Source organism: Sipha flava, unplaced genomic scaffold (genome assembly GCF_003268045.1).
Source record: "Sipha flava isolate LNK unplaced genomic scaffold, YSA_version1 231_pilon_pilon, whole genome shotgun sequence".
Lineage (NCBI taxonomy): Eukaryota > Metazoa > Arthropoda > Insecta > Hemiptera > Aphididae > Sipha > Sipha flava.
This window is the reverse complement of record NW_020272868.1, coordinates 183,260-207,266: the sequence shown is the minus strand read 5'-3', so window position 1 is coordinate 207,266 and position 24,007 is coordinate 183,260. Positions and strand designations below refer to the sequence as shown.

Genomic DNA, 24,007 nt, shown 5'->3' with positions numbered 1-24,007 from the left:
ATATGTTCTAAAAAACTAGGTTAATAGATAATATTTGAATGTAAAAAGTTCAAGTAATGATTTCTGTGACTAAATGCCATTTCAAAATGAGATATTTTACGGGCACATACTGTATATATTTTATTAAAAGCAATAAATGTGTGTTCTAACATATTAGCTATTTATATATTAAATCCATATTTTACATTAATAACTATTAGTACTCAAATAATTCTCTGTATCAATTATCTAAAATATTCTCCTTTAATTTGTTATAAACAAGTACAACATTGTTTATTATAAACCTAATGTTAACTCATAAGTTATAATTTATTCTAAAATGAACTTATTTCTACCACAAAACTTGCGCATACTAAAAAACATGAGTTGTGCAATAGGTTTTATGAGAAAAGATAAAATATACTCGATGAAAAATGTCATACGACTTATTTCGCTTCACACACATACACACATACATTTTACTAGCCATACACTACAGTACTATTTGGGCCATTTTAAGCATTCGACATAGTTAAAATTGTCTGAAGAATCCCAAAACGATACACGTGTGATTACACAATTTAATATGCAAATTAATTAAAAAGACAAATACTGAATATGTAGAAAGTTTTTTTTATTATTAAAATTAGATCATTGTAAAAAAAAAACTGTATTTTTCTGAAAACAAAATTACAACTATTCGATGCTCCGTTATTATATTTTATACATTACTGTACGGGAAATATAAATTTCATGTTTAATAACGAAAATACTAATATGAATATTCAAAAAAATTTTAAAAAAGTAATAAATAAGTTATTTTAAGAATGTATGATATAATAAACACATGCCCTTTATAATGTGTGAAGGGCTTTATTACACGTAGCATGATTTATTTTCTACCAACAAGTACTATGCAGTGCACCCTTAACATAAAAACCTATTTACGCCCATACAGCTATGTGAGTTTACTTTACTATCATTAATAAATATAATTTGACTAAAAATTATAATCACTGAGTATAAAAGAAGGTATAGACACTCGATAATAATAGGACTAAACAAAATAACTGCAGTAATAAATTGATTATACTATAAATATTAGAATCGGCTATATTATTTTACTCTAACAACATAAACGATTTTCATACGTTATTTTTTTTTTTTCAGATCGTGCATTCAAGATTCACTACCAGGAATAGCACACAGGTATATAAAATACATACATTTTTATATTGACACGTCATTGACATCTTATTTATATTATAGGAACTCTTTACAGCAGGGGTCGGCAACCTTTTGAACCACGCGGGCCATATTTTTTTTTCAAATGTTTATCAAGGGCCACATTAAAAAAAATGTTTACATATGATATATACTAATAATTGTATTGCTATTATATTTGATTGTTTTACATAGAAATATGAGTGTAAAAAATACAAATGTTACTGGAAAAAATTTCTTTTAAGAAAAAATTTAATTTTTTGACAAATTAAACATAATGGCTTACCTTTGTTTTCGATGAAAAAATATAAATCAACCCAAGAATTATTAAAAAAAAAGATGTTCATCACAAATTTTTCTTTTTTTAGTCACCATAATGTTTGGATTTACTTGTAAAATGAAACTATTACAAACGCAAACAGTCACACGTACGGGCGTAATCACGGTGTATTATTAATTGCTACAAACGCAAAGTAACTATGACCATAGATTAAATATATTAGACACATATGTATTAAATACATAGATTAAATATATTTAAAATTTAAATTTTTAAATATATATATATAAGTATATTTAATTTATCCTATGACGAGTAATGCAGCCATCATTATCTTCGACTCTGATTAGATAATAATAACAATTTTATTTATAAAGAAAAAAGAATTTAATAGTATTGAAAATTGTATGAAAAATTTATTGAACAAAAATAAAATACAAAAATTAACCACCTTTGTGCGGGCCATAAAAAAATTGCTTCGCGGGCCGCGGGTTGCCGACCCCTGCTTTACAGGATCACACTTATTGAAATTTTAAAACAAAACAAGTTGATTTCTATATACGTCATCGACGTATAGTAAGCACATCGTTTTTATTTTTTTTTTTTTGCGTTGATCTATGAATTTTTTTTTTTTTTTTTTAGAAAACGAATATATACAATCTGTATAGACAATACAATAAGTAATAATAATAACAAAAATGTACAGGGCTGTCAATGACGGCTTTAATGAAGGGGGCGTCCAGTAACGCTACTTCAACTTTTTTTTTTTTTAATATTTTTTTATTTGTTTAGGAGATCGCGTGGCCAATTACGCTTTAAGAGTCGGGGTGGATTATCCGGGATAGTTAGAGAAGATAGATTAGATATAAGTGGATATGAATGAACTAATGGGTTGGCATGACATTTTTTATAGTGAGTAGAAGCAAAAGCAGAGAGATAGGGAATTTTGAGGTCGTTGTGAAGGGTGTTGTTGCTAACGTACCATGGAGCTTGGGTCAACAAACGTAAATTTATTGATTGGAAGGATTGTAACAATTTTAGATTTGAAACTTTGGTTGATCCCCATATTTGGATGCCATAAATTATTGCAGGACAAATAAGTTGTTTGTAGATAAGTTTTATTGTTGAGTGTGATGTTGGAGCGAAGAAGGTGTCTTAGGCTATGGAGTTTTAATTTTAGGGATATTTTTTTAGTTTTGATGTGGGTAGCCCAAGTTAGTCGTTTGTCAAGATGAATACCTAAGTATTTGACGGAGTTGACAAAGGGAATTATATTGTTATTTAAAGTTAGTGGAGGGCTGATATTAGGGCGCAAAGTGAATGTGATGTGTGATGATTTGTTTTCATTTATTTTTATTCTCCATTGATTGAACCATATTTGTAATAAATTTAAGTGATTTTGAAGATTGTCAATGGCAACATTAATGTCTTGGTCAGAAGAACTTATACAAGTATCATCTGCAAAAGTGGCTAGATTGGTGAGGGTGGAATGAGGTATGTCAGCGGTATAGAGATTGTACAGTGTTGGGGCGAGAATGCTACCTTGAGGGACACCTGCTTTTATATGATAATTATCGGATAGTTCGTCTTCACATCTCACTTGGAAAGGGCGGAGTGATAAGAAGGAGTTTAGGGTTAAGTATAGAGGAGCGGGAAAAAATCTCATTTTATAGAGAAGACCTTGGTGCCAAATGCGGTCAAACGCCTGGGCTACGTCATGGAATACAGATGGGTAAAAATATTTTTTTTCTAGAGAAGAGGCATTGTTATCTACAATTCTGTGCACTTGGTGAAGTGGTTCTGAGTGGTTCTTTCTAAAGCCAAACTGAGTGTTGGGAATTGTTTTATTTTCTGTGATGATTGGAAGAATTCTTTTTAGTATAATTTTTTCGAGAATTTTTGAGAGGGAGGGTAATAGACTGATGGGACGATAAGAGGAAGGTGAATCAGGTAGCTTACCGGGCTTATGAATTAGGATTATTATAGAATGTTTCCACGTTTAGGGAATGTGGGAAAGACGAAGAATTGAATTAAAAATGTAGGTTAGGAGTAGGAGGGCTTTCTTGGGAAGATGTTTAATAATACTATTAGTGATAAGATCGTGACCCGGTGATTTTTTATTTGGTAAGTGTTTAATAATGAATTGAATTTCTGAGGGGGAGGTGTGTTTTGTAGGTAAAGACATCGGAAGAGCATTGGTTAACGATTTTTCTATGAAGGATATGTGATCAATGTCATTTATATCAGGATGAGGCGAAAAGTTATTTTCTAGGTGAGAGGCAAATAAATTTGCTTTTTCCAGGTTTGTAATAGCAAAAGTTCTATCGTTGTATTTGATGGGAGGAATTGTATTTTTTTGGTTTAGAATTTTTTTTTGTAGCTCTCCAAAGCTAGTTCGTTTTTGTTAATGAGTTAATAGTGTTGATAATTCTCACTGTTATGTTTGCGAAGGAGATTTTTTTTAAAGAACAGGTAATGTTGTTGTAGTGTCTTTTATCGCTAGGGAGATGAGTACGTTGCCAACGATTTCTAGCACGACGTTTTACAGCTAGTAATTGGGATAGATATTCGGGGAGACTTTTGTTGTTGTAAGGGGTAATTGAGGGTGGTGATGAATCGAGTGTGGCATTTTTTATAACATTAGTGAGGGCTAGGATGGCAGAGTCAATGTCGGAGGGATATTTTAGAGGAATATTCAGAGATATGTTTTTTTCTACTATGTGGGAGAATTTATTCCAGTTTGTTTTACCTGGAGTGAGTGTAGGAAATGTTTTTAGGGAGACATGTTGAATGTTTAGTGTTAACAAGAGGGGTGTATGATCCGACGAGAGGTCTGATAAATTGGTTAAATTATAATTGATGTGATAAGGAAGAGTGTGAACAAAAAAATCAAGAATATCAGGAACTCTGTTTAAATGTGATGGCCAGTAAGTTGGTCCAGGAGGAGAAAAGTGTTTGAGGTTGTTAGTAAGTAATGAGCTGTTAAGTGAGCGACCTCTGGTATTAGTTACTCTGGAACCCCATATTTGATGTTTGGAGTTGAAGTCACCTCCGGCTAAAAAAGTGTTACCAAGGAACTGGAAGTACAGTGTAAAATCATCATCAGTTATTTTATTAGCATTACCCGGTGGACAGTATACTGAGGAAATAGTGGTGGGAATATGATTCAATGATATTGATATATTAGTGGCTTGAAAGCATGTAGATTGGAAATGAGGAAGAATAGCGTAACTAATACTAGATTTTATTATTATGGCAGAACCAGCATGTGCGGTTCCATCAGGATGATCACAGTGGTATATTGAATAACCGGGAATACGGATATTTGAGTGTGGAGTGAGGTGTGCTTCACTTACTAGAATTATGTCTAACTTATTTTCAGTGATAAAGGCTTTTAGTTCATTTATTTGTTGCAATAAACCATTTGCATTCCAAAAAAGGATGGATATTTGATGAAGGATAACATGGTGATTATTTACCATCGTTGGATCTAATAATTTTATTGATAACTGTAGTTAGTAAAGAGATTAGAGGACAAATCAGGTTTTTTAATTCTTCGAGAAATGATAACAATTTTAGAGATATGTCTGGATCGGTGTATGAGGTGAATTTAGAGTAGTTGTTTGAATTTTCAGTGATAGCTTGGGCATATGATTTAGAGGGACCTGTATATGAGTTTGAAGTAGCGTTTACAATATTTGGTTTAACATAAGTTGATTGAGAGAAAGTGTTTTTTTTTATTGTAGAGAAGATTGGAATTCTTTGTGAGTTGGGCAACCTCGGTAATTTGCAGGATGATCGCCACAGCAAAGGGCACATTTTGCTGAAAGACTCTGGGATTTATTGCATGAAGTGGACAGGTGGTTATCAGCACAACGAACACATCTTGGAGGGTGGTTACAATAAGATTTAGTATGTCCAAACTCTTGACAGCGGAGACATTGTATTGTTAATTTGTTGACACGAGGTTCTTCGATTTTTATTTTTGTGTAGTACAAAAAACTGATCGAAAATATGTCTTTATTGTTGATGGCTGGCTCCAAGTCAATAAAAAAAAGAGGGAGAGGAAGTTTTGTGTTACGTTGGAGAACATTGGTGATATTTCTGGTTGTATGACCGTGAACAAGTAATTCATTTTTAATTTCTTCTATTGGTGTAGTGTGGTGGAGATTTCTCAGTATTACACGATACGCTCTATCTTGTTTCAGTTGGTATGTATGGAAATCTGCTTTGGAATCTTGCAGAAATTTGATTACCGAACGGTACGAATCTGCTGAAGTAGTGGAAAGTTTTACGCCGTTAGTTGAGCTTTTGCATGAGAAATGTTCACCTTTAATTAATTTTTTGATGGAGTTACAGAAAGCATCGAAGTCATTAACTACGCGAATGAATATTGGTGGAGGTAGCTTGATAACAGGTGTGGTTGTTTCAGGTTCTAAATCTATCTCGGTTGATTGGTTGTCGTTTTGTTTTTCCGAGGGCTCGGTGTAGTTTGAAAACAGTGAGAATCGATTTGATGAAACAAATATTTTACTTTGTTGTGAAGGAAAGTTAGGTGAGTGGGGGGCAGCGAATGTTTACTATTTCTACTATTTTTATTAATTTTCACAGTGAACCCGTCGGTTTGGTCGGAAATTTGTTGAGAAGTGACATTATTATTTGACACACTCTGTATACGAGATTTCTGTATTATTAATGGTGGGAGGGATTTAGATTGTTGATTATCTGGCATGGTGTATGACGACGGTACGTTTTGCCGGTAGATAACGGAGAAGCCTGATAAGGCTAAGTCTGATCGTGCGGGACTGCGGCCGCCCGACGACAGCCGGCCGTGCTATTTTAATATAACCGTGACGATAATAATTAGGTTGTAATAATTAAGTTTGTTACCTAATATGGACCGGAGGCGCTCCTTTTCAATGGCTTGAAGTTTGGTTTGGTAAGTCAGAAGAATGACACTTTGTTGAACTTGTGGAATGTTTTTTTTTTTAAAAACGGACTATAACTTTGTAAGTTATTACGACAAGAAGGATAAACAGCGAGACACGATGTTTCATTATCAATGGTCGTACCGTGAATAGCACATGATTTATAGTAATTTTTTGAAAATATGTATAATAAACATACGTAGACAGTTTAAACAATTTTATATTAATAATTTAAGAATACACTTACGCACATTTAAAATTCGATCAATAACGAATATCCTGTTGCATAAATATTATATAATTATTTTTATATTTTAAAAGTTTAACTAACAAAAAACATAATACATCGATTATCTAATTAAAAATATTAAAACATACAAATAAATAAGGTAAAGCAAACCATCATATGAAAATAATTATATTTTGTTCTTAAATAAATAAAAAAAGTTCATTTAAACTGGTACAAAAAAAAATGAGTTAAACAATAGTAAGTACTATAAGCAAAGAAATCGTACACCACAACGGATGTACAATGACGCAAATCAGAAGTCGTTGTTTGAATGCTTAAGATTAAAATAAATTTCATTGCTAAAATATACAAATTGAAATTTTGACTGTACCACATAATGCACAACTGTATTATATTTTACAGCCAAAATGATTTTGAACCAATATCAAAACAATATGGTACCAATAAAAATATATATATGGTACAAATAAAAATATAATTAAATTTGTTTCTTTTTACAGAGTTTTCAGAAAAACAGCTCAAAATAATAAGCTTTGTTTATATTTGGGCAATAGAGATGTAGTAGTATCGAACAGTTCATCCACAAAAATACATGGAATCGTATTAGTAGACCCAGATCTATTGAAAGATACAAAGAAAAAGGTATTTTATTCGTACGTATATTTTTAAATGTTAATCACCATATCTAATAATGATATGTTTGTAATTATTAACCAAAATGCCCACACGTTTATTTTGAAAAGCTATAGTAAATAATTATTCAATTGTACGCTTAAAAGTAAACACGACGAATGAAAAAAAAATATAAAAAAATCATTCCGGCAACCAAACTATCGAATAAACGCATAAATTAAATAATTGAAATATAAAAAAATAAATCACGGTTGTTATACAAATGTTTATATAGAAATTAATTCTACTTGGAAAATGTAATGTCTGTAATAATGTCATTGTTTTTATAATACTATACGGTTGTCAATCTAACTTTTGCTGTTCAAACATTTACTTATTATTTAGTTTTCAGTATAAACTTTATGTAGGCCCCAACAAACTTTACAATGATACACAATATATATTTACACCAAATATTTCTATTTATACAAACAAGGCAGATCGTTAAATTATAGTGACTAATATTAAACATTTTTCACAACAACGATAATATTCATTTGAGTTTCATTGCACAGTTCTGTAAATCAAAACTAACAGACATAAGTACCATCTATACATGGAAACATGAAAACACTTTATTGTGTATAACTTTAAATTCTGCATAGTTAATAACATTTAATTTGACGAACTGTTTGTATACGAGTACACGTATATTATAATCGAATAAAAACATACCATGAGTCGTATGAGAAAAATGATTCCATTTTGATTCTACTGAATAACGTAAGTCGTCGAAATACCAAATGCAAACTAGATCAACACTTAATTTAACAATTGTTAACAATATTACCGTAATAACCATCTGCAATCATTTGGTTAGAAAATGTGTGTACATGTATAAGATGTATTAAGTGCACACGCGAGTTTACACCATTCAAAAACACATCCCTCGACATACACTCACACGCACACTGCACACTGGCTGTAACACTGTAGAACGCGTTAGTTAAATTACTTTTGAGACCTATGTTGGCGTTAAAAGCATTTCAGCGCGGTCACGCTGAGTTTTACAATATTATTATTGCTCTATTTATTATTACTTTCCGGTTCTTTTGCGTCTTTAATGGATTTTAAATGGGGGGGCCCTTAACAAAATTCAACAGAACGACGGCTTGATGATAGTAGGAAAATAACGCTTTATGCAAATCTCAAAATCACTCTACACGTTGATAGGATAGTACAATCTATTTACATGAATACGTATAATCTTTGCAAATTATGGCTGAGAGTATCTGAGAATATAATTAAACATTATTTTAATTTAAACAAAAAAAAAATTGAATTATAAAATATTTCATATTTATGTTTTACCTTATTTAGTACATAAATCTTCAAAGTTTTTTTTTTAATAATTTTGTTTCCTCGGCACATTTTAATGGATACACTTCTGCTAAACGTATCGGTTTTCCGAAACAGTGGTAATGAATAAGAAAAAAGAATAAAAAGAATACAAACACCACGATTCGTTTACAAATTTTAATTCCATTGATAATGAGCGTTCATTAATACTTTACTCAGTAGTAATGAAATTAAATTTACTTTACTCAACCTATTCTAATTTACGAATGCCTTTATAATATTGCTATCGTGTGATATTATTTTTTACAACGAATCACTAAACACTTGTTAATAGTATAACAATTTTCAACGCAAAATAAGAGTGTATATAATATTTTTATTTCGTATATTTTCATCTGTAAAGGTATTTGGACAAATCACATTAACTTTCCGGTACGGGCGAGAAGACGAGGAAGTAATGGGGTTAAAATTTTGTAATGAAGCAATCATGTGTTTAGCGCAAATTTATCCACCACACGAAAATGCACTACGTGAACAAAATACACCGTTACAGGTAAATATTAATTCATACAACTACCATTATCTATGAATAAATGAATAAATAAATGTTTAATTAACATTCTTCTGTAATCATTGGTTTTTAGTCAATAACCGGTTTGTTTATATATTATGTTTTTAGTTTTATTGTAATTGAAAAATTGAAAATATTCAAAAAATATATATTAACTTATTTGAAAAAAATTAATAATAAAAATTCGAATAGATCTAATACGGTTTTAACTACCAAATTTTATTTATTAAAATTATTATTCGTATTGTTTGTTATTGTCATACGAACATATAATGATATTGACCTAAACCTTAACAAGTTTTCATAACAAACATTATAACAATTATAATAGTTATAAGATAAATAAAAATAATTTTTACAAGAGATCTTTAAATTTCTTTCCTCGCATATGTCCACTACTTTTTTTTTTTTTTTTTTAATGTTCAAAGCTATTATGGATAGTAATATTGAAAATGATAAAACCTACATAACTCATGACTTTAAAGCATAACTGTTCATTATTTTCATGTGTTCGATGTATGTTAGGATAGAAAAAATTAAAAATGTAATCTTTTAAATTAATAATTAAATATCTTTAACATCATTGACTATGATAACAAATATAATATTGCTAAAGTTATTTACTATTTATTTTTTTTTTCGTGAACACGTTTTTTATACGTGTGCATATATAATAATAAAATCACTAGTTAAAACAAAATATTATACCAGAATATTTAGAAAAAAAAAGTATTCCAGATACATACAAACCACCTTGCTCATAAACTGCAAATCATATAAATTTAATGAAATTTATTTTAAATTAAAAAAATAAATATATAAGTAAAAAAAGTTTAAATATTAAGTATTATATTCACCGACAACGTAGAACTTTTGACGCAGTATAAATCTAAGGTATACTTAACCTAAAATAATATATGAGCTATAGTATAGCTCGTTTAGTAAGTACATTTTTTCAACACAAACTCATCGGCACAATTCGTTTTTTTTCTCGTCCAACAAAATATAGTTGGTTCCCATCAGAGTAATGGTCAATATAATTGAATGTCTAAATACACATATTGTAGTTGAATACACGAGTGGGTGCTATAAAGATTGCAACAGTTGCAGCAATTGATATTGATGCTACACCCATGTAACCTCTATATTATGATGAATATAATACTTCATCATTATTATTATACACGTACTACAAATTTGTCCGACGCTAAACAAAACTAATTAAATACACAAGTCATAGTGAAAATCGTGAACACGTTTAAATGTTTTAGAAATATTTAGGTATCATTAATATTTGTGTTTTAGGAAATGTTAATACAAAGGCTGGGGAGCAATGCTCATGCGTTTTCAATGGAAGTAACTCATTTAGCTCCACCGAGCGTCCAATTAGTTCCTGCCAAAGAATACAACGGAGCTCCAATAGGAACTAGTTACGACTTACGAGTGTACATAGGTAAAAAAAAATTAGTGTAATTTTACAACTTATTAGTGTAATTCGAGTGTTGCGACCATGATTTGAATCTGAAGGGGGAGAAAAAAGTTCAAAAACTTCGAGTTTTCCAGATAAAACAAACATTAAAAATACACGTGAAAGAAAGTAGAGTATAATCCAAGTAATCAAGACTAAATACAAAATGTATATAATTAGTATAAAAGATATAATTCACCAACTCAGCAGTGTTATGGTAATCTATGTAGAAAGGTAGCAGTAATCACTCTACTTCTATATTTATGGATCGATTGAAATATGAATAAATTATTTTATTCACATTTGCAGGGCACTGATGTTTTATTTACTACCCATCCCTGTTTAAAACTTATTTGTACGTTTTTATACATTATCTGTATTTTTATTTTTTTTTATCCACTTTTAATTATATCTCTTGATTTAATCAAATGTTTAGAACTTTGCTAATGAAATCTACGCTAAACTATTAGAATACATTGACTATATACACTCTGCGCATATTATTATTATATGCAATGTATAATATTCATTAACATTCTGAATCTCAAAGGAAGGCTTTACGCAATCGTATTTAAATTAGATCAATTTCAGCTGAACCACGGGTCGTTTTAGTCCAATTAATCATTGATTAATTACACGAACCAATACCAAGGAAAATCACAAAATATTAAAGATAAAACTTATGTTTTCCGTAAAAAAACCGCTAGACCCGATAGAACACTTGATAGTTCTGTTTACATCAATATTAATTTATATATATATATATATATATATATATATATATATATATATATAAGTTAAATTATATTAGAATATACTTAAATTTTTAATTAAAAACTTTTACTCGTATACTTTGACGAACCACTACAAATCACTTATGTTGTTTCGTACAATAATATGCATTTTTGCAGCTGAAAGGGCAGATGAGAAGCTACAACGAAAAAATATAGTAAAAATGGGTATAAAAGTAGTACAGATGGCTTCAGCACCGCCACCGCCAACACCAACACCCAGGTCAGAACTACCTAAGGGATGGCGTCAAAGAGGACCGCAAGCTACTTCGGAAAAACCGTTTTTACTCAGTGATGGTAAAGTTACCCTAGAGGCCAACCTAGACAAAGCTATTTATACACATGGTGATCCAATTCATGTGAATATAAGCGTGAGGAACACCAGTAAAAAAGCTGTCAGGCGAATAAAGGTAAACATCTTAATTCGACCCGCCCTACAGATTTATTTTATTTTTGTATTTAAGTTACAACCTATGTACTATTTATAAATTCGACATAAATATATTACCAGCGTATTTATATTATGATAAATAGTTAACACCAAATTTTTAATTGTTCCGTGGAAGGTATACCCCCATATATTGCACATCACATAAGAGTGTGAAGTAAAAAAAAGAAAAATAGCAAAACATCAACTAGCAATCAATATTAAATACGCTAAATAAAACGCGATGCTGATCCATACCATTAGAAATATAAATATCAATACGAATACAATACAGTATCAAACGGTAGATTAGAAAAAAATGTATTAACCAAAAAAAAAAACCACAAGTCATTATCTATACCGATCGTACCCCTCTCCCATACGATGCATAATCATGGTGCTAATACGTGTGTGCACTATTGATTCATGTTTGTTGAATTGTATTAATTATGCACAGGTGTTCATTGTTCAACATGTTGACGTTTGCATGTTCAGTAATGGTAAATTTAAAAACACTGTGGCGTCGGAAGAATGCGCCGACGTACCGATACCCGGCAATGGAGGTTCGCTCGAAAAAGAATATCTACTTTATCCGATCAAGGCGAGAACAAAAAATTGGATCGCACTCGAAGATTCGCTAGGGTCCGCCACAAACAAGACGGAAGGCACGTTGTCCAGCACTGTGGTGTGTGTATCACCCGAGGATAGAAACGTTTTCGCCATTTACGTCACATACTACGTAAAAGTCAAACTTTTAATAGGCGCCATGGGCGGTCAGATGTCACTCAAATTACCGTTTACGCTGATGCACACGCCGTCAAACACTTACTCCTCCACAGGTAAATTATGGTTTTATTAATTTTTATTCTTTATTTTTTTATTATTATTATCGACAAGTATATTTAACATAATCAGTAACGATTAATGAATCACCCTCACCAAAATTATCGTAGTGAGCCCCTATATTTTATAGTGAAGGGAATAATCAAATGATTAGTATTTGAAAATAAAATAATCGAATAATCAAATGATTAGTAATCAAAAACAAATGAAATAAATGAATAGTAAACAAAATAAAAATAATAGAATAATCGAATGGTTAGTAGATAGTCGAATAAAAATAATGGAGTACTCGAATGACTCATGGTTTACAATACTTGAACTGGTTATATAAATAATCGAATGATTATCTATGAGTGTGAAATGTATTTTCAATATGAAATCTAAGTTACCCCAACCCAGCCTATACCAGACTTGGACCAAGCCATGCCTTAATATAAATATTGCGGATTGGTTATGAATTGACACAGTAAAATAAGCAGTTAAAAGAAAAATACCAGTAAAAAATCAAAGATCGAAACAGTTATTTCCATTTTATGAAAATATTGAAAAATAGACAAATAGATTAATTGGTAAATTAAAAATTCCTCTGGTTAAATGTAGGTATATTGCTGGTAGAATTATAAAATGGGTGTTGAACTATAGGAAACAAAATATAGTCTTGTACAAAACGACATTTAAACATCTCATAAAAATTATAAATTAAAAAATTAATCATTCAGTGGTAATATCAAATGATAATTAATTAGATTACCCTTTCAGTATTACATAATAAATAATGCAGACACCGTTAAAATAAATAAATTTATTTCCAGCCAAGTAAGCTAAATTTGGAATAATTTTAGTTAATATAATTCATACAATAAATAAATATAAATAACCAATTTTTATTAAATTTGAATTAATTACTTATGTATAAATTTTACAAATTAGATCATTTACTTAGGTTCCACCTTATATCACACATTTTATAGCATTTATAGTTTTTTTCAATTAGTGTTTTTTACACGAAGTTTACGGAGTGTTTTTGTTGGGATAATACAATACATGGACAGTCGCATTCTTAACTTAATACCCATTGACTTTAAGTATAAAAACAAAGAAAAGTAAACATTACAATTCATTACAAACCAAAATAGAAATATATCCATACACTTTTTTTCCGGTTTGAACCGATAGCGAAGAGGGACTAGTTTCCAGTAGCGGCTCGCAGTAAATATACTGGGGAGACTTAAATTATTTAACATAAACTCCATACAACAACGAACAAGAAAAACCCTTTTATTTAAAAATTAATTATACTTATTACTTAGTTTAATATTTACTTAATATTTTTAACTTAACTTTTAAATTATTGTATTATTATATAAATTATACATTTTTAAAACTCCATCATTAGTGTCATTCTGGTTAAATGATCGGCAAGACTATCCAGCAATTGCTAAAATTGCACTTAGAAACTTAATGGACTATCTTTCGACAACCTATCAATGTGAACGAGCTTTTCTACTATTATTAAAAAATAAATATAGGAATAAACTGAATTTTGAGAGTGATTTGAAGCTAAAACTCCAGTTATAATCTAGATATTGATTCCCTCTCGTGGAGGACAAGCAATATCAAAAATCACATTAAATTGTTTAACTCTTGAATAATCAAGATTTTATTTTTGATCGCATATTCGTATACAATAAAACAAAATGTTTAAAATTTGTAATACGTAGTTTCAATCGGGATATTTTAGTTCTTTGGCGGGACATCGAGGCAAAGAGCTCAATAATGGTGATAATCCCGATATATCGGACGGATGGCAACCCTCAATATAAGCAATTAACTCTGTTCTTCAGGTTCTTTTCCTATACCCAAACGTTCGTGTCAATTAATGTTTTTGGTTCAAGAAAATTAAATGAATAAATAAAAGATAAAAAAATATCTATTAACAAGTTTAATTAAAATGATCATGAATTACCATCAACCTACTGTCATAGATTGAAAACACTGGATTTTTAGAATTCACTAAAATTGAATTTAATTGTTTGATAAATATTTATGAAAATTAAATTATTTCAGACAATTATGTAATATTTAACTTTTTGATAAATTTATAACATGCAATTTTTTCGAATAATTCGATAATTTTAAATAATCAAATCCTTCGATTATTCCCATCACTAGTATTTACCACCATGGACTGTCACAATGTTTATAATTTTGCTGCATTACAGAATGCAAAGAACCTTCGTGCGCGTCGTTGGGACCCTGCCTGTTAGTCGGTAGTAAAGAAGCGACTATAACGTCGGATGAACAATGTGCCAACAATCTAGGACTCTGAGGATTAATAGAATCGGCCGATAATCGAGACATTCGTTCGACACCAGCCGCGGCCGATCAAAATGCCGAAGATCATCATGAAGACAACCGTTTCAAGTTTAAAAGAATTTTATGTTGTTTCAATAACTACAGATAGTGATAATGGGTCCAAAACAAGCTCTATGTTTAATTTTTTTTTCAAACATTTTTGTACTAATAATTACAATACAATATAGAAGTTTGTATTTTATATACACCTGAAAAAACCTAAACTAGGTTGTTCTGGAAATGAAGCAAACTTTTCGATATGTATTCGTAATTTCAAAACATAGAATTAGTATGTGGCTGTAAGAAAAAAATATTTTTAATTTTTCCTAAGAAAATAGCTTTGTTTAATTTTAAAAATTAGCTCTGTAGCACCATTAGTACTTTTTTACTCAAAAAATCATGTTTATAAAGGGTAAAATCTTGGGTAAAATTGATATATTTAAACCATCTGTATACAACTAATCAAATTCATAATTAACCTATTTTTGACGTTATGTCAAACTTAGAATTGACGGTACATAGGAGATCTATTCTCTTTTGTAATAATAGAAACTGTCAATTTCAAAAATTAAATCTTTCAAAATAAATGGATGTTATACCTGTGATCAGGCTATTTCCTTGCAGGGTAGAGTATTTTTACAATTTAAAAACTGTACAGTATTATTATAGACAAGCTATATTCTAAAAGCCACTGAAGCTCAATAATTTATTTAATGCTTCTATGTATATACATATGATTTATTCTTATAAATGTACCAAAACAAATAAAATTAAACATAATTTGTAATCAGACAAAAATGTTTCATAATCAAAGACTCTATAATTGCAATGCGTTCACTTTAATGTTATAAATCTCCTGAGTTCCATATTTTCTTTCTACATTAAGTATAATGTTTTACAGATACTTTTAATAAAATTATTTAATATATTATACATAAATTAATCTAAGAAAAATTATAAACTTTTAATGATTTTCCATAAATTTTCCAAAAATAGCAAATTATACTTGAAAAGCCACTTATATGTCACATACACAAATACCACAAACAAGTAAACACAATTAATTCCTATCAAATATAAATCATTATTTAAAAATGCTGAAAAATTGTTAAACCTTTAATAAGAATGGTTAGTTTAGACTACCTAAAATATATATATATATATATATATATTATATTTTAAATTTCTGTTACCAGCTTATAATTAAGAAAAAATTAAGATTAATAATAAAGCTAATAAAGAATACATTTATTACTTTAACACAAACCTGCATGATAATTAAAAAAATTTAAAATGATAATGAAGATCAATATTACTAAGAAATATAATGATTTAAGATTCTGACATAAAAAAAATGATAATATTAAATACCATTAATAAAATATTTCACATAAATCTAATTCATGTGTTTTAGAACTTTCATTGAAATTATCAATACAAGTATTTAAATTAATTGTTGACCACTGAATTCATTTTTTATAAATATTTCTATGTACTAAATTTAAGAAATGTTTATTTTTGATATGATAAATTTGTACATATTTTCAGGTGACAGGATATAAGATACATTCTCTAAAACATTTTTAAAAAAATCACTTACATAAAAGTTATATATAATCACCATATTCATAATATTTTGATCTAAAAATGTCATTTTTTTTTATGTGTTAACTGTTGATAGAATCAAAAAATTATTTAATGTATAAAATATCTTAATTAATTGTTCAGACTTTCTTTAATTTTAATTTTAGTAGAAAAATTAAAAAATAATGTTTAATTAATTATAATTATTTCTTTAACATTACTTCTCTAGACCTCTATAAATAATTCTCAAATAAACATCTACTGAAGTATAATAAGAAACTTATATATTCAAATACAGCAGTATAATATTTTATCAAATTAAATTAATACAATTCTAAGCATTTATCTACTTAAAGGAAATATGACATATAAAATATGTGAACAATTGTATTGCTAGATTAAACAAAGAACAGCTTGTATAGAGTAAATGTTTCAATTTTAGTCACAAACACTATATTTTAAGATGATACTAGAATAGGTACAGTTGAAAATTATTTTACTCCATTAATTATTAATATTTAATTTTATTAATTAATACTATAATAGTTGTGTCAAAATAATTAAGTAATTTTAATTATATTAGGTACTAGGTAGGTTACAAAATTGTTATTATTATTTTAACAGTCAACAATAAAATCAACAAATACCTAAGAATTTTTTTTAACATGCTATAAAATTATTAAATATGTAAACATTGATGACTCCCAGAGATCTTTAGTATAAATATTAATTCATTTGAAACTTTGATTAACAATCTCAAAACAATTTCAATATAAGTAATTTAACTGTTACCAAAAATGTAAATAGATTAACAGAATTGTTAATACTTATAATTTTTGAATTTAGATATATTGTAACTGTGAAGCATTAAATTGGCAGGTTTAAAAATAATGGTTTTTGTGTAAAAACATTTTTATGCAATGAAAAATTATTAAAATGTAAATGTCTTTTGGTTCGCATGGACATAAGTTTATAAATACCTAAATACATATTACAATAGTTTTATATAACCAACAAGTTTCATAAATCTTATTGATATGATTATTTAAACCATTGTACATATCAAAATATTTTATAAATACTATTTAAGTGTATATTTTTAATGGCATTATAAAAAGGTCAAGTCTTACATGTTACTATCATTTTTTCAAACACAATTGAAAGTGATTAGAACAATTTACTTCATACTTGATAGGTATGCATTTTTTCAATGTAAAACTAAACCGATTATTACAAATATTTCTTTCACAGATTTTAAAATAATTTATTATATGTTTTGTATACTGGTTTTTAATTTTTATTTTGTTGGATAATAATTTTTAGTTATTAAATTTTGTAAAAAAAATGTTATCAAACTCTGCGCAGCATCCATGAACTACATCACAAGAGTTATGTTAACTATTCCATACTCAAAACCATAATATATATTGTTCATTTAATTAAATCAAATAATAAAACACATGGATAATTAAATTGTTTACTGTTTAATGTTTTAATAACACATGTATTAAAGACTAGACCTTTAAACCTTTTTACATTTGTTTTGTTTATAAAAAAAAATACTGTGCATAATAAATGTTTAAAAATAAAAATTTTACACATACAACAATATTTTTATTATTAATGTTTTTCAAATAAATATGTCAAGTTAAACTTATTAAATGATTTGTAGTAGTAAGTTGAGTACACATCATTTAAAATACTGAATCAAATCAAAGGAAGCAATATATCATTGATTATGTATAATAAATGCAATTTGCACCGAGTAGGTATGCAAAAACAAATTACAAATGAAGAGACACAATTTCAAAAATTGTACTTGAAAAATATTTTGAATAGACACAATGAACATAATATAAATATTCAATGCCTAAATACCAGCCACAATACTGAAAACTGTAAACTCTTAATCAATATAAGTGTTAATTAATCTATGTGTAACAGAAAAATTGTGATAAATTACAGAAAATATAATTATACTTCAAAAGATAAATTTTTAAACATCAATTAACATTAATATTGGATGAGAGCCTACAGTATGAAACCTTAAAAATACAATTATGTACTTTGAATGTTTGAAAAATAAAAAAGACACATCAATACTATCACTAATTTTTGAATGAATGATAACAATTAAATTTAAATAACTTAAATAAATTCAATGATCACTAATTTGTAATAAAAATATAAGAAATAGAGAATGTGATTTTAATAAAACCAAATAAATTCTTACCATGATATTCGAAAGCTCGACCTCCACGTACAACATATTTAAATTGGTTAGAAGAGTCATTTTGATCCACCACCTTAATCAAAATATACTTGTAACGGCCTCTATTATCAATACCCACATTGGGAATCTTCTGTAATACTGATGATGACATAGTGCGTATTGACTAAAAATATACAATTTTAAAATTATACCAAAACACAATATTTATATTTTATTTTATTTATTATATTATTATAAAATTATATGTTTTATTTGATGAGTAGTAAATAATTGATTAGGACGATATTCAAATTGTATAATAGTCTTATTATATAGAGTACACAACGTTGTACACTGACGACTCAATGAAAAAACATTAAAAACATTTCTTAAGTAGAACTTGGTAATCTGACGGATATCAGACTACACTACTGCCGGATTAATGAAAAGTACGGATTAATGGAGATTCATATAAAAACGCATTTTTACATAATGAATTTTACATTTTTAATCACGTTAAAAAACAAATAACCTTATTAAATTTTATTATAACATATATATAATACATACATACTATGTTTAATTCATCTTAGTATGTAAATGTTTAATGTTTAAATATTTAATTCATCTTTTGAGGGGGCAGGTTTAAAAAAATTATCAATTTGTTTTTATTTTTTTGTTTGAAATTATGCTTTTAAGATATTTTCTTGTAGTCGTTTAAACATCAATATATCAAATGCATCTACTTCTCTTCTACCCATGTAATGGATGTAGTAATCTATAGCAATGGAGTGAGTTATTGTTTGAAGAGCTACTACTTCTCCCAAATTTTTAAATATTGTTTACGTTGATAATGTTATGATTATTTGCCCGGTAAAAATAGTTTAATACGGCAGGATTACTGGACATACCGGATTATCGAACAGTCAGATTACCGAGATTCCACCGTATTTCTGGTACTCAAGTTTTCTCTAAAAAGACGTGGTCCATTGGCAACCATAGAAGAACGATAAAGACTTGATTTTCTCTTCATCGTTTTATAAGAAATGTAATTTACATCCATAAAACAACGCATTAAAAATAATTACTCAATTAATTTTACGAATTTCAATTGATCATAAGACCATATCCACGACATACTCTATCATATAAGAATACCGCAAGACAACTAGATATGTAGTTTACCCGTGACCAATAAAATACCATATTACATTTATAAATACAATACTAAAATAAGTGCATATATATTATATACATGAAGACACTTATGTAATACATGATATGTGAATTTTATGAAATAAATTCTTACCTTGGCAGGTTGTATCGTAGAAAATGTTGGCAGTTTTTTTAAAAAAAACATTAACTTCGCGAAGTAGAAACACTTACCGGTAAATCAAAAACCTGATAACATTTATCAATTATCTATGGTACCACAGATTCATTCATTCATCTCTGATAACAATTTTTGTTAATTGATATTGGAATGATAAAATTGTATTCTGATATTTTCTACAAAAAAATAAGGTGTTTTAATAATCTTAATTTTTGGATGGGATGCCTACATCACGTAATCATTATCCGTACTTCAAGAAGTAAAACCCATTATTGGGAAATAAAAATTATAATTAAAAATAATAAATATTATTATTACACTATGACCTGATATAGATATCTACATCAAAGTTCTCTGGTCCGACCCAAAGACAATGAAAGTTATTTTGTTACCAATGCAAACTATTTACCAGTAATTAATAATTAATTAGAATTCCGAAGAAATAAAAATTATTAGTTATTACAGCGATTTTATGCCAATTTTAAAATTGTTTATAATGTTGACTATAATTATGGGTATTATCTAAAAATGAAGGATGTTTCAATTTATTAGTTAAAAAATTATTAACCGTAAATATTTATAAGAAGATCATAGATATACCTAATTAATTCAAAATCGAATAAAACAAAAAGAGTTATAAAATATATATCTATTTCAGTTGAATTATTTATAAACTTAACTGCAAGTATTTAATAAACTTCATACAGGGGCGTATTTAGACTTATTTCCAGGGTGAGGCAACTCAAATTTCAAGCTCAAAATTTACAAGTAAAATTTTTGGTAATATTTAAATCAGGTGAATCCTTAATAATTGTGTTTTTTTTTTTTTTTTAATCTAATGCCGGATCTACTTAGAATTGACTTTTGTATTATTTTTTAACCCCTGTATGTGTTTTGAAAGTCATGATTGTGTTTTATTTGATTTTTCACTAAGTTTTGTTGTAATTTGATTTTGTTATAAAATATGTATCTCACATATAATCAATTCATTAAATATGAATTCAGGGGGGCGATCACCTCTTCGCCCTCCCCTAAAATACACTCATGACTTCATATTCATATCATGGAATGAAAACCTTATAACCACTCAAGTATAAAATTAATTTAAGTTCATCAATAGAATTAGTAATCCAGAATATAAAATATTGTTTGTTTTTTATGGAAAAGTGTCCATGAATAATAATGCAAAAATTGCTGAAATTAAAACATTGATAAAAATAAAATATATTAAAAAACGAAATTATTTTAATAAAATTATAAATATGAAAAAAAGGATAAACATAAATAACTTAAAATTATAAAATACTTGTCAAGAACAATTTAATTCATTAAATAGTTTAATTTACCGTACAAGTAAGAAGTACACAAGAAAATGATACAATATATGAATATAAATAAAATGCATTTTAGTTATTTCCATTACTTATAACAATTTTAAAATCATGTTCTTTAATGCTGTACTTATTTTCAATATTACTAGATATGTATGCCCAATATGACCGACGTATAGGATCATAAACTGATGCTAAATCAGAACACAACTAAAATAAAATATAGTTAATAATTAAAATTAAATATTGTTGATATATTATTAATTAATTTTACATACTTTTAACGCAAATTTAACTTTTTCTACATCTTCCAATTCAGTAGAATTTACATCAACATCCAGTAAATCAATCAAACAAGACAACAGATGTATTGATCTATTTCCCTTATCATATAATTGTGTACAAAAAGTACTAACTTTGTCTTCCAAAATACCATTTTCTGAGTATAATAATAATCTATAGTCCAAAAGAAAATTATGAACCTTCCAATTAGTACTCTCCATGGTTTTTTTTTTATATGGATGAACAAATTTATTTTAAAATTACCCTCTTAGGTAATTCCATGCACTTTCATTTTTTGTTAAAATTTGTATTTTGTCAAATGTATACTTCAGCTCCTTATCAATTACATCAGCATTTGGATTGGACATATTTATAACAAAATAACGTTGGTTCCATGCTGAATTGTTTCGTATATCTTGAGATATTAAATCATCAACAAAATTCAACTCATTTTCTATTAAATTACTTAAACAAACATAAATTAAATATTAAACAACTTAAATATAAGTCATAATATAAATGGTAAATATTTATTTAATAAAAATACAACTTATTACAAAAATTATAATTTATTTTAAATCATGAGATCAGGTAAATGCTCAATAATTTAGAACTTAACTTTTAAGATATAATCCTGTCTTACCTGAATGTAGTAATTACCCACTGTCTATATTGCCAAGCATGGTAATTTTTAGCATCCAAATCTAAAATATCAGCAGTAAATTCTAATTCACCTGATGGATCATTTAACATTTCAACAATATTTTTACGATATTGCCTGTAAAACAAAAAATTATTTTTCATTACAATAACTCTGAATAATGTAGTTTTGCTCTGGGGTCAAAGATTAATTTTTATAATTATTTTTGGTATAAATGTAAACAATGAGAACAAATGTAAAATAATGATGTTGGAAAATTAAAAATATAAATAACACTTGTTTTTTTTTTTTGTATATCAGGCTAATTAATTATATATTAGACTAATAATATACTAAATTTATGGGGGGAATAAACTATCGCATTTCAGGAAAATAGATACTGTATAGTGAATCACAATACATAATATGAATTTATATTATACATACCAAACTTGATAATTTTTGGTGAATTCTCTGATCACATTGGATATGTAATCTAATTCATTGTGTAAGTCTATTTTTAAATATAAAACAATTTCTAATCTAAAAAAATGTATAAAGTGAAGGTAAATATAAAACATGGTTCATCGCAATATCTAACATACTACTGACCGATAAATCCAAACTGTATAATTAGCCGGGTTCAAAGTTATGGCATCAGTAACCAAATTAAGGGCTCTTTCAGATTTTTCTCCAGACTTAATAATTGCTCGGAAATAATCGAATACATCTGAAACTAAAAGACAAAGAAATAATGTAGTTCTTAGAATTTACCAAAAGCATAATATATTATTGTACATATTTAATAATATAACATTAATAACAATAAATATATTTCAGCAACAACACTTGTAAATTTGCAAACTTTAACGTTAGATCCCATCATAGATTCCTTGAGCAAAGTCCACAACTGATCAAATGCGTAATGATGTATGCTTTCCTAACAATTTTTCTCATAAACTATTGCATAATAAAAAAATGATAGTTTGAGGAAATGTCAACCCTACGGTTGGCCCGGTGCTACGATGTACCGCAGACAGATACCAACACGGTTGACGAGCCAGTACCACGGGATTCCGATGTGAGAGTACAAAAAGTACTGATCGTTTGAAACAACAACGAGGAAAATTAACAAAACGTCGTCTAAGTTACATTTTTCGGAGTACGCGATCCGAACGACCTGGGCCGGTCCGTCGTCTTGAGCCACCGGCTGCACGTCCTTCCATTCGGGCCGGTCACGGTACATCACATAGTTGCTACAGCCGTTGTTGCGCGACGGGTCGGTCTCGTCCGCCGAATCGGAACTGTCGGACTTCAGCTCTGGGCTTTTTTTCCGGTCGTCCATCTCATGCAATTTGAGTGACCACCACCGACGACGAGTTTTCTGCGCGCGACGAACCACACGGACGGACGGATGGTCGTACAGAACGGAACTAAAGGAATTCGTCGGTCTCGAAACTACGGATCGTTATCACCGCAGTCGCCGCGGTCGTGTTATCGGCAAATAAGGATGACCATACAACATTGTTATTATGGTT

The 24,007-nt window shown here is 28.4% G+C and overlaps 3 protein-coding genes across 5 annotated transcripts in view; 1 reads left to right on the top strand and 2 right to left on the bottom strand.

Moving 5' to 3' along the window:
- The window catches only part of LOC112683633 (arrestin homolog), a 141,664-nt gene extending 126,371 nt beyond the window's left edge, over positions 1–15,293 (top strand). For both annotated transcript variants that reach the window (XM_025554747.1, XM_025554748.1), the window contains 7 exons: positions 1,150–1,188; positions 7,162–7,303; positions 9,036–9,185; positions 10,509–10,656; positions 11,583–11,872; positions 12,347–12,728; positions 14,955–15,293. In XM_025554747.1, coding sequence (XP_025410532.1) covers positions 1,150–1,188; positions 7,162–7,303; positions 9,036–9,185; positions 10,509–10,656; positions 11,583–11,872; positions 12,347–12,728; positions 14,955–15,061 — 1,258 coding nt within the window. In that variant the 3' untranslated portion in view covers positions 15,062–15,293. The remainder of the gene's footprint in view (positions 1–1,149; positions 1,189–7,161; positions 7,304–9,035; positions 9,186–10,508; positions 10,657–11,582; positions 11,873–12,346; positions 12,729–14,954) is intronic.
- LOC112683638 (sex-regulated protein janus-A-like) overlaps positions 1–20,301 on the bottom strand; it is a 249,428-nt gene extending 229,127 nt beyond the window's left edge. For both annotated transcript variants that reach the window (XM_025554753.1, XM_025554754.1), the window contains exons 1-2: positions 20,193–20,301; positions 18,905–19,067 (exon numbers count right to left, since the gene is read on the bottom strand). In XM_025554753.1, coding sequence (XP_025410538.1) covers positions 18,905–19,067; positions 20,193–20,243 — 214 coding nt within the window. In that variant the 5' untranslated portion in view covers positions 20,244–20,301. The remainder of the gene's footprint in view (positions 1–18,904; positions 19,068–20,192) is intronic.
- A 1,218-nt stretch (positions 20,302–21,519) lies between these two features.
- On the bottom strand, positions 21,520–23,964 carry LOC112683636 (protein farnesyltransferase/geranylgeranyltransferase type-1 subunit alpha). The gene is made up of 7 exons (XM_025554750.1): positions 23,622–23,964; positions 23,082–23,205; positions 22,917–23,012; positions 22,473–22,607; positions 22,094–22,294; positions 21,826–22,003; positions 21,520–21,757 (listed from the first exon to the last, which is right to left on the bottom strand). Exons 1-7 carry the CDS (start codon positions 23,812–23,814, stop codon positions 21,623–21,625), a joined length of 1,062 nt encoding a protein of 353 aa, XP_025410535.1. The 5' UTR covers positions 23,815–23,964; the 3' UTR covers positions 21,520–21,622.
- Positions 23,965–24,007: the final 43 nt, after the last annotated feature.

What these genes read in the sequence shown, in the direction of transcription:
- LOC112683636 (XM_025554750.1), bottom strand. Translation starts at nt 23,814, where the DNA reads ATGGACGACCGGAAAAAAAGCCCAGAGCTGAAGTCCGACAGTTCCGAT. An exon ending in TGGGTAATTACTACATTCAG is followed by an intron (nt 22,295 to 22,472) that starts GTAAGACAGGAT and finishes TGTTTGTTTAAG; the next exon opens with TAATTTAATAGAAAATGAGT. An exon ending in GCATGGAATTACCTAAGAGG is followed by an intron (nt 22,004 to 22,093) that starts GTAATTTTAAAA and finishes TTTGGACTATAG; the next exon opens with ATTATTATTATACTCAGAAA.